The sequence below is a fragment of the Theropithecus gelada genome, chromosome X, assembly GCF_003255815.1.
Source record: "Theropithecus gelada isolate Dixy chromosome X, Tgel_1.0, whole genome shotgun sequence".
Classification (NCBI taxonomy): Eukaryota; Metazoa; Chordata; class Mammalia; order Primates; family Cercopithecidae; genus Theropithecus; species Theropithecus gelada.
Window position 1 is genome coordinate 103803720 of NC_037689.1, and position 18885 is coordinate 103822604.

The 18885-nt window shown below is 36.0% G+C and overlaps 1 protein-coding gene across 1 annotated transcript in view; it reads left to right on the forward strand.

Moving 5' to 3' along the window:
- NRK (Nik related kinase) overlaps window positions 1-18885 on the forward strand; it is a 144462-nt gene that overhangs the window by 49353 nt on the left and 76224 nt on the right. Inside the window, exons 3-4 of the mRNA XM_025372716.1 lie at window positions 14617-14673; window positions 16170-16241. Of these exons, the coding sequence (XP_025228501.1) occupies window positions 14617-14673; window positions 16170-16241 (129 nt within the window). The remainder of the gene's footprint in view (window positions 1-14616; window positions 14674-16169; window positions 16242-18885) is intronic.

Sequence of the window (18885 nt, forward strand, 5' to 3'; positions counted from 1 at the left end):
CCTTCAGGCTCCTGTTGGGCAATGTATTTCCCCTTCACGATTGCCTTTGATGTTTATTTTAAACTGTGAATCTCTCCTGCATTTAAACATTTGTTGCACCCCTTAGTGGCTACTGAAACATATTGCAGGGGTTCCACTCCGATGAAACAATTATAAAACAATCTCACTATCTCCTAGGCCAACACCTGGAGTGGTGGGTTGAGGATAGTGGGGGAGGAAGTAGTGGAGAGTAGCAGTGTATTCCTTAGAGGAAAGGCTTAATTTTGGCAGAAACAGAATCCTCCTTAAGGAGGCCCCTGAGCTCACCCTTTTTTGGGTACTTCCAGATGAAGAGTATAGGCATTTTCTAACTTCTCATAGTTCACAAAAGAATAAATAAGAACAAACTGTAAATTACTACAGTAACAGTGACTCATGACCACTGCACCAGAAAAGACCCTTGGAGCCAGAGTACTTTGGTTGCGTGAATTCCCAGGTGTGGGCTTAGAGAGATAGTGAGATCTTTTTTTTGTAGTGATCTTGCTGAAGTGGAAACCCTGCAATGTTTCAGCAGCTGTTAAGGGCTGCAACAAATATTTAAACCCACACAAGTGGCAAAGGTTGTGAACTGCTATTTATGTAAATATTGTAATTTGGGCCTGAAAGGAATTAGATTTTGTATATTAATAAATAAAATTGGAGTAAAGAAAGAAAATAAACCATCTATCTTTGCCACCTTTCTTTGCAGGCCTGTAGCTTGATTTCTGTATCTCTCAAAGACTTATTTAGGACAAAGATATTGGTCATACAGCCTTGTAGGCATTGCTATGGCAAGATAATTTTTTCCTCATTTACATTCTGCCAAGACAGCCATTTGTCGGTCAGTTCAGGGGAAAACCAGTTCAGTCAGTTATTTTGTGTTCAAAGTTTAGCCCAAGGAACACTGCTTAGCCTCAGGAGCACTTAATGTGGCATAGCTCTCAAAAAATGTAAGAATGTAAGTCAGGTGCTTAAAACAAAACAAAGCAAAATAAAAAAAAAACCCATAAAAGTCGGTACACTTTTTTCATGGATAGGTTTTAACCTCTGTTATGAATTTTCAAATATTTTTTCTTACCTTAAATTTATTTTTATTAGTGATAGAGGAGGTTTATTTCATAAACGAAATTAAAAATCTATTATTAAAATATTAGAATATCAGAACTTCTATGCATATATGCCTAAAATATACCCTAAAAATAAGTGAAGCTAAATTGATAGAATTACGAAAGACATTGATACTTCCATAATCACAGACTGGAGGACTTTAACATCTGACTCGGAATTTTATAGATCAAGTTGGCAAAAACCTTCATAAGAATGCAGTTAGCAAGCTTGGACCCATGGAAATATATTGAATTCTGAATCAAGAGTTAGAGAATAAACTAACGAAATAATCAAAAATTAGAGAATAAATGTTTCTTATGTGCTGTATTCTTTTCCAGCACGTAAGGGACATTTTGAAAAATTTATTATAATCTTGGCTGTACAGAAAATCTTAAATACCAAAGAATCTGTATCCTATAGAACATACTCTCTGACCAAAATTCAATACAATTTACACTTCCTAACACAGTGTATTGCAGACAGGCATTCAATGAATTTTTGTTGTATTGGTTGCAGTAGAGGATAGTGAAAACATATACCTTGGTATAGTCTTGATGAGTTAATTAAAAATTATTCTTACTCAATCAACATAGTAGGTTCTCTAAGGTTCTCTGTTGGGCAGCCAGGATGAATATATTGAAGTTGCTTCAATTTAGATTTTAAATTAATTCAGAATGACCTTCCTGATAATACTGCTAAATAAACAAAGCATAACATAATTGGTTAATCTTCTCAAAAACACAAAGTAAATCTCAAAGCCACATCCCACAGATACTCTCTTGCCTCAGTCAGATGTGGGTGAAGTATCTTCTCTGGACTCCATAATCTGTCATCTAAGCCAGATGGGGATACATGATTTTTGAAACTGATTAGCCAGGGTGAACTTGCTGAGGTTATAGATAGACCATCTAAATTTATTTATAATTCCAGACTAAGAATTAGGCCCCAATTCCTGACTTATACAAGCCCAAACTGAAAATAAATTTCATCAAATATATTTTTATCTTTTAATAAGTTCCATCATTGTCTGAGTAACACATAAATGGTTAAAATAATATTTAGACTGCATTTGTGTCTGCATTTGAATTCACATATTTATAGGTGAAACTCTTTCTTCCATATTGCATAACATTAAAATAATTCAATCAGCTTGTTTTACCAGGTATTTTCCTTATATCTCCAAAATATTAGCAGTTTGTTCCATAGGATTTAATCATGGATCCATCTAGAAGCTTATTATTATAGCAGTAATTTATGGCATTGAAATCAATTTGAAAACATACAGAACCTAAGACCTAACAAAATACAGTTGTTATGTGTGAATCAAAATCTAAACTGAGAATTTGAAAATATTCAAATATACTAGAATCTCTCTAATTTGAGAGACTGCTGACCTGGATTTGTGAAAATTTTCAATAGGAGAATCTTAAATTCATTCTAATACTTTCGAAGACCTTGTAACTTTTCACTTTTACTGTGAAAATTGCCACATTGTCTCTTGCATTATGGGAGTTTGTGTAACTTTATTATCTATATTATCTATATTTAAAAATCCTTAAAAACGGAAACTATAACTAATTTTTATAATTCCTTGCTTCCTGCATATCATATAGGTAGTATTTAATAAATACATATGGAGGTAGTGTGAAAGAGTTAAAGAACACCAGGGTCTTGGGCTTAATCTTGCTTCTGCTACTACCTCTATGCCTTTGGACAGTGGGAATCAATGAATTTGGAAAATTAGTGGTGGAGAATTCAGCAGAAAAGAATGGTGAAACTGTTTGAAGGAGGAAAGAAAAAAATCAAAGTTTTGAGCAAGGCACAGTTGGTTTCTACATGCTCCCATGATCCTTTAGATCTCTTTCCTTCCTTTCCTCCAAATCTGGGAATTGTCATTGCTACACATACACACTGCTCCCTCCACGTACTCCTCCTACATGCATGCATACACATATACACACACATTTATTGAAACAACCAGATAATTGATACAAATGTGTAGTTTTATCTAGATGATTGTGTTAGTCTTCCATATTGCCTTGCTAGATTTGACTTCCTTACCTCAGTGACCTTTATGTTTGGAGTAGCCTTAACTCAAATCTTCCTGTAGTTGGATTCTATTTTTCTGTGCAATAGTACCATTCTACTTTTATCATGCTGCATTTTTCAGCTTGACATTCTTTGAGTGGCTATATCCCACCATACTTTCCCCCATCCACTTCCCCCGCCCCCCCACCACTCTGTGCACCACACAACTGTAAAGGATCTATTGAGGGGTTTAACTCTGAGCCTTTCAGTTGATTTCACACTCTTCAGATTTCATTTCTGCAGGCTTGAGGTAAACAGCATGTCATAGGCAAATCCAGCATTATAATAGCCAAAATGTTCTGAAATTCCCACTGCCTTGGTAATTCCTTAGAGTTAAAAAAAACACTCTCAAAAAAAGCATTAAATTTAAAAACTCAAGTTTGTAATTAAAAAAAGAAAGAAAAAAAAAGAAACAGACAGCGCCAGTTAAAATGCACATGTTGTACCATGATGAGAAAAGAGGTCACTGGATAAGATCTTTGCAATACGTTAGTAAGTGACGATTAGCTAGTGCTTTGGCTTTACAAGGCCAAAGCCAGATGCTGAAGGAATGGGACAGCAGGGTAGAATGTTGAGGAAGGGAATGTGTGAGGCATAGAGTTTACCCATAAAGGTCAATTCAAGGCAACACACTACATGTAAAAGTAGTTTTCCGTCAACTTAGGGGCTACAGTGAGAACTCATACCTTTTGAGGGTGGCAGGGCACGGAAGTCAGAAGTAAATTGATATTGATAGAAGATGTCCTTTTGCTCTTTCATGTCTATGTTTAAAAGCATTGACTAGACCCTAAGGGCTGTTGTTGGTATTTCTTGTACTATCTTAAATGGAAACTATGCTTTTTTCCTCATCATCTTCTTTCTCTAGTCTTTTTCTATTCCCTGCTGCTTCTCTCATTTTCTCTTCTACTCCTTCCTTCTCTATTTTCCCTCCCCCTGGCATTTCCCTTATTCTTAGCAGCCATCCCAGTCAACTTCAGTGCTTCTAAAGTGCCTTTGTGTACTACTAGTTACTACTATGGTTTGTAGAGACAATTCAGTTTATAAAGACTTTTGAAAAAATGCATCAACACCCTCTTCACCTTATCTTTATATTAAGGGATGTTGTGTTTGTACCTCTGTGGACAGATCTGGAAAAGTTGAGAATTCCATTTTGACTGGGTAGATTTTAAGACAAAGTTGCTTCTTTTCATTGAACCCCTCTTCTCACTCATCACCCATCTGTCTCAGTGCTTTTCTTTCAACTAATTGTGCTGTTTGATAGAATTGGAAACACTGCAGCTTACATCTGTCTGAGCAGATGGAATGCATTTTGCATGAGTGTTAACTGATTCATGCATTACATAAAGAAAGCAATCTGTGTTAAAACATTGTGACATTGCAATAAAGCACTCTCTGCTGTGTGCTGAAACCTGTTTGCTTATGGAGGGTTTTGTTGCTCTTGCCATACTCTCACCCACTGCCCCGTGGTTAAGCCCAGACAAACCTTAAAGGAAAAAGGTATATAATCTATGATAGTGGGAGAAAATAGTAACTGAAAGAAAAAGAAAATCCTGAGTATGTAAGTCATTCTAGTAGCTGAGTTCCCTTTTATTTTTGTGGTGTATTTTCATTTGCAGGGAAAAAAAGAGAATGTCATTGTGAGGAAGCTTCTTACATGGAGAACTAAATAGTCATCACTCGCTTAATCATGCTTTCCATATACTTTGATAAATAATGCTGCTTGGAAGTGTTATCAGAGGATTTGAAATAGTGTGTGCCCTAGTCTCATGGAGTTCCTATGTAGTTTCCTCAGCATGTGCAGTTATAGCCTGTGACTTTAAATTTGAATTAGTGACCAGCAATGAAGGTTTTATGATGTCACCCATTTGTAACAGCAAGCTTCAATGACTTTGTATTTTTATCCCCTGTAGATCTGGCTTGCCACATAGCAGTATATTGCAGTCTTTCCTTAGTTGCCTACTAGTAGCTATTCATTTTTTTCCCACAAATGTTGTATGTATCCCACAGCCAAGAACACTGAACTTTATTGTCCATTTTGTACAATTCATCATTTGAATGCTACGGCATAATAGAGGGCAGCTCCATTTGCAAATGATGTTACTACGTATTTTGACCTATTGTTTCCCTGCAGGAGTAATAACAAGGGCAATAAAACTCAGTCGAACCTGCTGTATAAGCACACATAACTGCCTTAAATTACAGGGCACTTTCAAAGCTACAAAGCCACTGAAACCACGGAGGCCGTCTTCCGACTCCTTTCACAGTTCTAATAAGCATGACCATGACTGTCCCAGATTTCTGGAAGAGGAAAAACATTATTCTGTTGGATTATTCTGGTGATTCTGTAGCTTTTTAGCTACAAAAATCTGTTTCCGTACAAATCTTTTGACTACATGTAGCAAAGGTTTGGGAAATTTAGGCGTATATTAAGAAAAAAAATGTAGAAGTAAAGAACTTAGAGCTCTCACTATCACATGTCCCAATAGTTGATATAACCACAGAGGGTATCAACTGCAAGTATTTAGTGAAGATTTCAGAGTAGTAGCCACAGGTTAGGGGAAGCATGGATGAATATTAAGTAATGTTACCTGACAAACTTTTGTCAATTTGGCAAGAGCCTTGGCACTTCGATTATTTTGTGAGCTCATGCCCTCTGACCTTGACCAGCTTCTTCATTGAGGCCCTCTGACTGGATAGAGTAGTGAAAAATTTTGGGTGGCATCACAGTGCAACCTAGGGTCAATGAAAATACCATTTACTTATGGACAAATAATGGCCCTTGAGTTCCTGGAGTAGCCACAGTACTTTCACAACCTTTGTCAGGGAATTCCAGCATATAATGGAGTCCACTGGGCTTTGGGCTCCCTCTAACTCTTCTCCCATATTGCTTGGTATATAGATTGATTATCTTTGTACACCCCACCAAAACACACACACACACACACACACACGAACACAGAAACAACTCTGCCTATGCAGCTCCTTCCCTATTTAGTGCTCCATGTTGCAATTGACTTGATAAGTTCAGCACATATTTGCTGAGTGCCTATGATGTGCCAGGTACTATGCCAGACCCTAAAGATAGAGAGGAAAGTTACCCTTAGGAAGCTGCCAATCCAGTAGGGGAGATAGAAGGGTAAATAGATTAGGTGGCAAAAGGAACTTAAGATGGCTCAGGAATATAAAGTGCCAACTGATCATGTAAGTTTCATTTATGTTGCTAAAACAACTTGAATGCAAATTTACCCTCGTGGTATATGTGAAGATAGGACATTTCTCCATAGAGGTTTAAAAGTGACCGCAGTGTCATAAGCAATATTTATAAAGTCTAGTAATAATCTCTTTGTTACTATTCTTGAAGGAAGAGGCGATCATGTTCTTCCTCCCCCATTAACATGCAATGTTTGACCTGAAAGTTGTAGCAGCTTGATTATAGAAGTCTTTGTCGACCTTAAAGTGTCAAGGTTAAAATAGTATTTATTCAACTCCAGGATCCATCTGCCGAAAGCCAGAAATATCTACTTTTGCCTATTCTGAGTTTTCTTCAAAAGGAGAAAATCACACCTAAGAAGAATTTCCCAGATTTGATACACTTAGGTGTATCAAAACTTTGTAATGATGGAATGCTTACACAGGTATCGAATAACAGACTCTTCGGTGTCCTTTAGCAGCTAAATGACTGTCCTTCAATCTAATGTAATGAGTACAGCCTGTGGCCTAGCAGTATATACAAGCCTTTGTGGGAGTTAATAAGTGTGAAGCTTAATAATCTTGTCAATTACCACATAGTGCCTGTCAAACATCTAAACATCACTGAGTTGCTTAAACCTCCTTAAAACAAATCTGAAGTTAATGTCTGTAAAATAACTTTGAGGATCTCAAAAACAGGCTACATCTCCTCTTTGGGCAATTGTTATTATTAGTAATAAGTAAATCTTCCTGATGGATAAGATGTGAGATGGAGAGTAATTGCCATGTTCCCTTATATGTCCCCAAACCTTTCCTCCCACCACTACTACCAATCTGTGGTAGATCCACTCCAATCTCAGCCACACCTCCAAACCCTGAATGTTCTGATCCCATCTGTCCCTTTGGGCTGGTTGAGCTTGTTGGTGGTGATGAAGACTAAGAAGGGAGAAACAAAATGAAAGCTTTCAAATAAGAACCAAATCACCATTACTTCCCATCTCAAGCACTGGTGAAGGAAAGGCCTTGCTTAGAGACATTGATAAGGACTTGTTAGCCTTTCAAAGTCCTTTCTAGCTACATGTCTTTGTTTTTCTGCATGGACCTGACACTGACCAAAACCATCTTGTTGGCCATGTTGTCTTGTCCCTCCCCGGCACAGCACCAAGTACTCCCAGATGCTGTTTACAATCACACTCTCGGTGGCCTCGAAGGGTCACTTAGTTTGTTTGCTATGAGAAAGCTGGCACCCAAGCAAATGACTAGAAGGACAAAATTCTATGAATGAAAAACAAGGTTACAGAATGGACATGAGTGTAGTAAGTGCCTCATGGCCTTCTGCCACCACAAAACCAATGGAAAAGAACGAAAGAATGCCCTGGGGGATTATGTGGTTTAGATTTGCCAACAGAAGGCAAAGCAAATAATGGGAAGGACTATGTAGGAACTGCTGAAGGGTCAGCAGTCTTCCTACAACAGTTTCTTTAACTGCATGATTTTTTAAAAAATTAGCCTAATCAAGATTACAAGGCCATCAAAGACTGTCCTGTATTCTTTCCAGAGAAAAACATGGTAATTAACTGCTGCAGAATGGTGGATTTTTCTAACACAGCTGTCACAACTGCTATTTTAAATCATTTGTTATGGTTTAAAATATGTAATCCCCAAGAAATTGATCATTACTGCAATTCAATGCTGGTTTTTCAGTGCCTTAACAACCCTGGGCTTTGCATCAGACCATTAACTAACAAAATCCCGTCATAAAGTGCTAAATTACTAATGGCTCATCTCTCAGTGATGACTTCTGTCTTCTATTAAACAAGATTTTATTTAAAAATTTTTACACTGAAATTTCTGGCATGACAAAAACAGGTGCCCTCTTGCATTCTCTCCTTTTCATCTGTCTTCTCTCTGTGACATTTCCCCCTTTTTCCTTTCTTCCCTTCTTTAGTGTCTGTGCCTTCCTGCTCAGCATTACCTCATAGCCTTTGTTCATAATGTCCCACCCACTGGGCTCAACCTCTGCTTCTGAATCTGTTCAAATGCTATGCCATCTTCAGGGTCCATTTGACATTTTACCTATTCTGTGAAGTGTTCCTAGTTACTCTATTCATCATTCACTTAACTAGTACTCATCAAAAGGGCCCTGTGTACCAGCTATGATGCTAGGCACTAGAGATATCAAGATAAAATAAATATATTACTAGAGTTTAAGGACTTTTAAGTTTCACCTGATTTTATTAATAGAGTGACTAAATCCTTGATACAGTGATGTGCTTGATAACTAGGCTTTAATGCCCTATTGGGTTTTTTTTTTCTGTCATTTTCTGTATTTAATAAATTTGCCCACATACCTTACTCAATATTGTCAGTATGGTCCAGATTTGAGAAGACTGAGCTCCACCTAGGGTCATCACCTGGTCTCTGCTCTACCCCTACCCTTCTCTCTCATCTCTCCCCACACTCCTACATCTATCTCCTAGTTCTGCTGACAGAAATCATAGTGAGTAACTGGAAGAACCACTTACCTCTATCCAAACATGCCCAAAGGCAGACAACAGATCTATAAAACAAAAGTGGAAATCTTTAAATGCTGTGTGCCCAAAGGAAGTAGGGACTAAAGACTATGGTAGACTTGTTGATCAGTTGGAAGTCAGCAAATTTAAGTCTCAGGTGACCAGGACACTGACAATTCATAACTCTTCTTTACAATCATTGGGTAACCTGTATTTGATTCTGTGTCCCCAGTGTAAAAATTGACCTTGCTTCCTTACTTTTGAGATACAAATAAATTTGGGGAATTTGGTGTTGCATGAATACTAGTGCAAGTCCTTTTGTAAACTAGAAATTTTTTATGACTGTTCTTTTATTTGTTTTGTTATATTTAACAAGATTTTCCTGCATTAGTTTTTGTTAAAAGCAGGCACATATACCTTTTAACAATGTCCTGTATGTGAGCAGCATCTTAAATTCAGGGACATGCAACATTTTCTGTTCATAGGACAGATTTAAAATGCTAATATTAATTTTAGAGCCATGAAGAGCAACAGCACCATAATAAACTATGTTTTTCCTGGGGGAAGTGGACTAAATGATGCTGCTTATTTGATTATCTCAGTTAATTAATTAAGAACACAAATCCTTGCCAAATTGAAATCAACACATTAAGGGATATGTATTCTCTCCTGGATAGTTTGAAATGATACTGCAAAAAGAATATACGTTCATCTTAATTACTATACTTTGGAATGCAACCCCAGAAAACAGATTTAGTTGTGTCAGCATAAATTAATCAGGGAAGTTTTTTAGGACTTTATTTAAGACCTTCACATGGTAGCATATATTTTTTCTCTAGAACTGTTTAAACATACTGTATTTGAGATCCAATAATTTATGTTAATAACTAGTCTTTGCATTTGGTTCTATTCTCTAATTGTTTCAGGTGTATACATCTTAAAAACTATAAATTTCTCCAATAAACTGTGAATAGAACAGTTTATCTTTCCAACTCTCCATCCTCTTCCCCTTTTTAAAACTTCCTTCACTTTTTGAAATTCCCTGCTCACTCACAGTTTCCCTGCTCTCCATTCCAGGAACCTGCTTCTTTCAATATGGCTGAAGAACAACCCCTTCTGGAACTCCTCAGGCTCCAGCCTTTTCTTTACTCCACCTTCTCATTCCATCAGTACTTAACTGTTCATTGCCACTGTTGTAGTTGCATCATCTGATAGTCTAACTCATGCTAAAATGTTAATGACAAATTAATGTGTCCTTCTCTGAGCTAATATTGAGTTTCATTATCTTAATAACATGGAGGACAGGACTTAATAAATAATTTTTATACCTTGTTGTAGATTGTGTAGTGCCAGGGAAGTATTTTGAATAGTTGACCTATTGCCCCCCAAATCATAACATAGTAGCTTTATTAATAACTAAACTTGAATGCGTGGAATGAGTTTGACAACAAGACAAAGAGTTTCCTTAAGTGAAGATGATAGACTTCTTGATTTCAAATGCCAATAGACTTGAATCTAGAGTCAGGAATGACTACAAAGTATTGCTACTACCTATTGTCTTCTGTTCCTCAAATATGAAAGAGTCTATGAACTTATACAAAGTGTATTAGCAGCAGTTGCTTTTATGATAGGAATGAAAGCTAAGAGAATTTTTTTCTCCTAGCTCTGCGATGCTTGAAAATTATTTAAAAAGAAAGAAATCCTGTCATTTGTGACAACATGGATGAACTTGGAGGACATTATGTTAAGTGAAATAAGACAGACATAGAAAGACAAATAATGGATGATTTCACTTATATTTGGATTCTAAAAAGTTGAATTCATAAAAGCAGAGAGTATAATAGTGGTTACCAGAGGCTGGTGACGGTAGGGGAAAGGGGATTGGGGACATATTGGTCAAAAGACACAAAATTTCAGTTAGACTGAAGAATAAGTTCAAGAGATCTATCACACATCATGGTGATTATAGTTAATAACAATATATTGTTATAAATATATTTACTAAAAGAGTAAATTTTAAGTGTTTTCGCCACAGAAAAATGATAAGCATGTGGCGTAATGCATATGTTAATTAGCTCAATTTAGCCATTCCACAATGTATTCATATATCAAACCATCTTGTTATAAACCATAAATATATACAATTTTTATTTAGCAATTAAAAATGTAAAGGTCATTCTTTGTACTCAAACTCTAGTTAATGAAGCATTATTAATCTTGTGGAGCTGTATGATACTCTAGATATTACTGATAGGAAAAACAGCTCCAAAATCCACATTTATAATTTACTACTGTCCTTGTAGTAAATAATATTCACTGAGGTAAAGGGCAATTGTGAGAAAGGGCAATTGTGAGAATAAACACCCAATCTGGAATCTAAAACTAAATTCCTTTCTTTTTTTTTTTTTTCTTTTTGAGACGGAGTCTCGCTCTGTCGCCCAGGCTGGAGTGCAGTGGCCGGATCTCAGCTCACTGCAAGCTCCGCCTCCCGGGTTCACGCCATTCTCCTGCCTCAGCCTCCCGAGCAGCTGGGACTACAGGCGCCCGCCACCTCGCCCGGCTAGTTTTTTTTTTTTTTGTATTTTTTAGTAGAGACGGGGTTTCACTGGGTTAGCCAGGATGGTCTCGATCTCCTGACCTCGTGATCCGCCCGTCTCGGCCTCCCAAAGTGCTGGGATTACAGGCTTGAGCCACCGCACCCGGCCACTAAATTCCTTTCTTAGTGTTCTTTTGTGTGTTTAACACAAATGTTGTTTTAACGTAATTTGCCATAAAAGCCACATTCTAACTGAAAAAGAGCACATCCTAAAAACTGGATTTATAGGTCCTAGTTGAGCATCTTATTTAGGGAGACAATCTGTTTATGACAAGTCCTTCAGCTAAGATCGCAAAACAGCTTAGTGAAAAAACTGGAAAGTCAGAATAAATTTTGTAATTTAGTTAAGAGTATTATACCAATATTAATTTCTTCATTTTGACAATTGTACCATGGCCATGTAAGATGTTAACATTAGAAGAAACTGGGGAAAAGATATACAGGAACCCCCTGTGCAATCTTTGAAACTACTCTATAAGTCTAAAATTATTTCAAAATACAATTTTTGAAGAGTCAAGATACAGGGGGAACTCTCTGAAATGCTATCTTAACAGTAGCAAATTTCTATGATCTATTGTCTGTATATGCCAGACTTCTATAGAGGCTTATATAGTGATTTGGCATATTAACTGAGTACATGGTTCCAAGACCTGGAGTTTCATTCCTCTGTAGGTTCAGTGAGCATATTTTTCAAACCCAATATTAGGATACATTGTCTGACGAAATAACTTCATTCAATTTTCAAGGGTGAATAAATCACAGATAATGAGGGTAGAAACAAGCTGATTTATTTTTTCTGTTTTATGGCCATGGCTGGAATCTTTCAATGACATTCAATTGTCTCACTAATGTGTTATAATCTATATATTTTAGACTTCAAAAATTTTGTATTTTACTGATCATCAGTTAAATACAATAAGGTATGGCTAATATTTTTGATAACTTGATAAATATTTTGTATTGCACAAAATAATAGTTGGCTCATAAATAATCTCTTAGAATCAAGGAAGGAAACATCGTAACTTTTTAAAGGGATGCCTGCGAATCAATTTCCAATATGTTGTATTTGTGCATACAGATGTGGAAAAAATTTTACTAAGAAGTGTTTGTGTGAATAATTATGAAAACAATGCTTCCTAAGTTATAAGGACTGAATAAATAAAAATATTAATATATAATTCCTCCCAGAGATGTAAAAAAATCTGAAGGGTACCCAACATACTCAGTAATTTTTATAAACTCGGTTAAAGTTCAGGTGTCATTACAATCCTACAAAAAAGAACTGTTTAAAACTGTTTTATTATAACTGTCCATCAAAAGTAATCTGACTCCATCCAAACAGGCTGCCCCAATTAAGACAAGTGACAGAGGATAACACAAGTTCATGTTCTTTTGAAAAATTTAAAAGAAGCTAAAGAGGTTGCAAAAATAATGTGTTTTGTCTGATAAAAGAGAAGATTGTTCCTAGAACCTGATAGTATTACTTCATGGATTGAGCCTCACAAACTCTGCCTCATTTCCACTTCCCATGTAAATCTGATTTTTGCCTTTGCATTTGCTTCCTAAGACTTTAGGTTAAACAGACAGGTCTTGATCTTGGGTTCCTACTTTTCCCTGATCAATCAATAACCTGTAACTTTTTCCTTTCCTTTAAAAATTCTAGTCTTCTGTGGCTGGCATGCTCCACCCTAAACTGCTCACCCAATTCTGGACATTTCCTTGTACCTTGATTACTAGTCTCTGAACCCTATCCCAAGTCAAACACATAACCTTGCTCAGTTTCCATCTTTCTTGCCTTGTGTACTAAATTCTTAGGTCAGCTGTAAAAAATTGCTACAAACTGGGTAGCTTAAAACAAATGAAATGTATTCCCTCACAATTTTGGACATAAGAATTCTGAGTTGAGGTGTCTGTTGGGCCATTCTCTCTCTGAAGTCTCTAGGGAGGAACTGTTCCTTGCCTCTTCCTGGGTTCTGGTGTTATCAACAATCCTTGACATTTCTTGGCTTGTAGTTATATTGCTGCAATTTCTTCTTATCTTTTACATGACTATCACCCCTTTGTGTATCCCTGTGTCTCTGTGTTCAAATCTCCCTTCCTTTCCTCTTATAAAGAAACCGGACATTGACCAAACAAATCCATATGACCTCATCATAGTTTGATTACATCTGCAAAGACCCTGTTTCCAAATAAGGTCACATTTTGAGGTTCCAGGTGAACCTCAATTTTCGAGGGGACACTGTTCAACCCAGTACAGCCCCCAAATCAAACCTTCTGCTGAGAAATATCAGATAAGGCATTCTATTTATTACTCAAACTATGACTACAGTTTGGAATATGTCTAGAAGGTACCAGCCACAAAATAGGAGATCTGATTCCAAACCTATATGTTCACCTTTAAAAATCACAAATCTGTAGCTTATACTTTCATTTAGGATAAAATTAAGCTCTTATAACTCATCATCTTTTCAATAAGATAATTTTCTATAACTTATTCCTTTTATAAATATTTTTGGTTCATATGATTCAGGACATATGAAACAGTTTAGAGGCTGTTGAATTAATTATGAATCACTCTCACTAGTGATCATTATGGAGATAATATATGGCTAATATTTTTGCTAACATGATAAATATTTTGTGTTTGAAGAAGAGTCCAATGAAAAGATGTCTGCATAGTATCACATAATCAATTGAAAAAATGTTTAGTAGAACAACTCCCCATCTTCAATAGGAAATTTTCACTTAAATAAAAATTTTCATTTAGATTAAATGCTTTGATGCCATGCAAACGTAGATTAAAGACACTAAGTAAGCAATAACTTTAAATAGGCAATTATGTCCACTAGTTACTACAGACATAAACAGCCAAACTTTTCCATAACCTTCCTTGAGTGTTTTGAGTGGAGTGGTGATTTATTTAAAATGTTGACAATTTAATATTTCTGTTTTCTATATAATACTATATATTTCATCTGTATATATTTTATATTTCATAACATACAATGTATTTGAGACTAATTTTAATATTCTCTACTTTGATTGCTTCTTGATAGCTGGATTACCTAGCCAGCATTTGATGTTTGTCATTGTCCTGTATTTCAGGGACTTCATGAGAAGACTGGTGTGTTTACAGCTGTTAAAGTGATGAACGCTCGTAAGGTAATATTATAATTTACCTGTATTATCTTCCCTTAGTGGACTGTGTTCTTGGGATAAACAACTCAGAGAATATTGTATTTGTTTTTAAATCATGATTTTATATAATAATTATTACATTCATCTGGATTTATTATAGTTATTTAATATTACTTTTATTCATTAGTGTATTACATCTATTGCTTTATTATATATCCACATAAAACAATGCTTCTTTCATAGCAGAAGTTCCACATATTTTGGTATTCTATAACAATGAGGAATACATCTGTACTCCTCTCTGTTTCTAGTTGATTATTTGTTTCCAGGGATAGCAAAGAAAAGATTGCTTCTAATACTGGGTTAATCCTGCTGTGTTCCATCATGTTATTTTCCCTCTCCAATGATTTCCTCTGATAATAGAGGCCATTAGATTCTCAATGACAGGTACAAGGAAGAGACTTATCAGAGATGCACATTTTTCATGTATTTTCTGACAGATGAGCAAAAGAAACAGTTTAATTGGCACTGTTCCTGGTAACATTCATAAAGTTATGTCACGGTTCATAACATATTGGCATAGAATTTGCTAGCACTGATTTCTGTTCTTTTTCTTTAACATGAGTGCCACACTTTCTTAGGGTAATATTATCATAAACATAGCAAAGGTCAAAAAAAATTTTACTTTACTATACCCTAAAGGGAAGTTTATGTTTGAAAAGCTATATACATTCACTGAACTGTTGTCAAGGCCGTAAACTGTGCTTTTTCCAATTTGTGCAGGAAAAGTGAGTTTCAGCAACTCACTGTGTGCTTCCATGGCACATGTATACCTATGTGCTTCCACTGTGTGCTTCCATGGCACATGTATACCTATGTAACACATCTGCATGTTCTGCACATGTATCCCAGAACTTAAAGTATAATAATAATAAAAAAAGAAATGATAGCTGAATTTTCAAAAAAAAAAAAAAAAGTTGTGTGCTTTTTTTTTGCCAGTAAATGTCAAATGTTGCAAACCAATGTGAATTTCGAGGGATTTTGAGGTTTTGTAGATTTATTTTGCCCTACAATCCATGGCTTCCAAATAATCAAACTTCTACTTTTTGAGTGAGACTCTCTAAAACACTTATTTTCTTGTTTTAACTTAAGATACCTTGACATACATTTAACCTACATTTCAGATACTCTGACTTTTAAAATATTTAAAAATCGTGTTCAACCCATGGATGTTTAGTGTCAATTAACTGGTTTTGTAAGGAGGAAAAAGCGCTTTACTAATACCAGATTATAATTTTTCCCATTATTACAGCAGTTAAATCTACTACCATGAATTTGTTGCCAAATTTCTGCTTGTCATAAAAATTTGGCTTTTTAAATTAAAACTATTGGTGAAAACTGAGAGAGGAATAATGTTATCTTACTCTTCCATTGAGTGCCAACGGAACTTAAAGTACTTAAGCATAAATCATTTTTAGAGTGTACCAGTACATCTAATAACATTTTATTCTTGGTTACAGACCCCTTTACCTGAAATAGGAAGGCGAGTGAGAGTGAATAAATATCAAAAATCTGTTGGGTGGCGATACAGCGTGAGTACTAAAAGTTCTCGTTAATACCCAAGTAGTCTTTCCTTTCATTTTCAGCTTTTAACTTATCCCTTTGCTTGTGTCATTATCTCTAGAAGACCGCTACTAAAAGTGTTCTTGCTTGAAAATGATAACATATTTTTATCTTTTAATATATTCACGTAGATTAAATCATCATATATAAGCACTAGCATATATCAGAGAGTAGGAGATAGGAGAAAAGGTCCCTTGAATAGGAATGCATTGACTGTCAGTGAGGAATTACGTAAATTTACAGAGCATAGAGCCCTCTGGATGAATAGCAACAAAAAAGGAGGTGATGGGATCTACAGCAAATTTTGCCTAAAATTGGCCTTGGAAAGGTCCTTTTCACATGTTATCATGACATGCTGGACTGAATTGCTTTTCCTCCATTATGATTCTAACAAACATTACCATTGTGTTTGAAACAAATGAGGAATGCCCCCCGCCCCGCTTTTTTGTAAGAGCAATAGCAGGCAGAAAACAAAATGACCACTCAGCCTCAAAGTCTTCAGACATTTGGTACCATACTTGAACACATGAAAGAATATGAGCATGTTTTCTACGTACAGCTTTTTGACTTCCCTTCAGAGCAGTTTCTCTGATACCAACAATTCTCTGGCTCCAGAATAAAACCAACCAAAGATAATTTCTCTTTTTCAGTAGATATCGGTGCTCTATAAAATATTGTATGGGCCCAAAAGTTGAATTTTTGCTCTTGTCAATATAATGAATTGATATATTTTTTCCTACTTTTCTCTCCTGCAGTCAACTATACATGGGACTCAAATATTTCTAGCATGTTATGACTTAGTAAATATGTCCTCAGTCACATTAAAAATAACCCTTTTCATTAACAGAATCACATTCAGAAACTTTCTAGTTATATTAGAAAGGTATTGCTAAACAACCTCATGACTCATCTATTAAGTACTAGGCTCCTGTTGTGTCTGTAACTCATGTTTGGAGACTAAGCATATCCAAAGGACCAGATAAAACAGATAGTATCATGCTTTTGTAGCTTAGGAAGCCGCTAAAGGTAAGGTATGGGAAATATGATTATTTTATTAATTTTGGTTTCATCAAACATTTGTGCTAATAAAACTTTTTTAAAGACTTGTCCCAAACCCTCTCTGGCACACTTTCCTTAGAGAAAAGGATTTTGATTCTAGAATTGGATGAAATTACAAAGGAAGTTCTGGCATCCTTGAACTGCCTCTTCTTGACAAAACACAGGGTATTCAGGCCAGTCTGTGATCAACTGGCCCTAAGCCAGGAAATGCTGTAGCATCATATTACTGGAAGATGTGTGAGAGGTTTAAATTACCCACTTGGCCTGATGGATATAATGTACTTATGTGTTTCTCACAAGCTCAGCTTCCTGTTAATTCAGAGTGGCAAACACACTAATGCTTTCCAAACATATCTGATCTTCATTTATTTGTTTTGGGGGAGTTTACATTTATGTGGGAAACCCACTCTTAAAAGGTTTTTCTAGTCGGGGACTTTGAATTATCTGATTATGTATTTTAGTAAGAAAAAATAACTGCTAGCTAATCATCCAGTTAGCATCTCTAAATCATCTTGAATCCTTTGGGATAAAAAGTATGTGACTTGCACACACATCTCTTAGATGCCAGGGGTTTATGGAAATAGCAATAATATGTAAGTCCAGAAACATGAGTTCGAATCCCAAGTCTACCACTAAACAGCCAAAAACTACTTGGGAAAGTGGTTTACCTCTCTATGCCTCAGGTTCCTCATAGAAAAAGAGATCACAAATGCAACTACATAGCTGCCCAGAGCCCAGCGCATCTCTTGTTCTTTCCGGGACACATAAGCTTTCTAACTCAGAAAGAAAAGGAATCTCCTTAACATCAAGCTACCAAACTGGTGAAAGGATTCAGTCTTGCCCCTGCTTCTCTTTCACTTGTTCTTTGTATTCTTAACCTACTACTATCCTCTCATTCCTATTTATTGGACTACTTATGAGTTCATATTCCTCTCAGCAGAACCTTGGCAACTTAATTGAAACTGAGAGTGCATATGCACAGATAGAATAGCTAGTCCCTGTAGTTTGCTAGTCTTATGCGGTGTCAGGTATTGTTACCATTTCAAAGGAGGGCCACATCACAGGGGAAGTAGAAAGTTTAAGGATCTTACATGACAAGAATGAAAGCCACAGGATTTTTACCTTTTTAGAAAACAGGTTAAGATAATTTGAAGGGAACTTATTTACTGAACTTTGCTGGAAGGCTGGGCTGAGACTCTAGCCTGAGCTTTCATGCAATTCTCATACCACAAGTTGTCATGACTTTATTACACAAATAAACAGAAAGAGGGAACCTGTCACTGAGATTTTCAGCTGCACATATTAGGACCTACCCCTTTCCCCCATAAGACAAATAGTTGTCTAGAGATGTATTTTCCAGTAGTTGAATGTTTATAAGTAAATCCAGTGGGAAATCCTTGGGAAATACTAAAGATTGTTCTGCAACTGGCAGCCATTTTCTCTGACATTGCAAGCTTTTTTTTTTTTTTTTTTTTTTTTTTTTACAAGATATAAATTTAGGAAAGATAATTTATAAGTAGAAGTTAAATCAACTTAGAGACACTACAGAGCCTA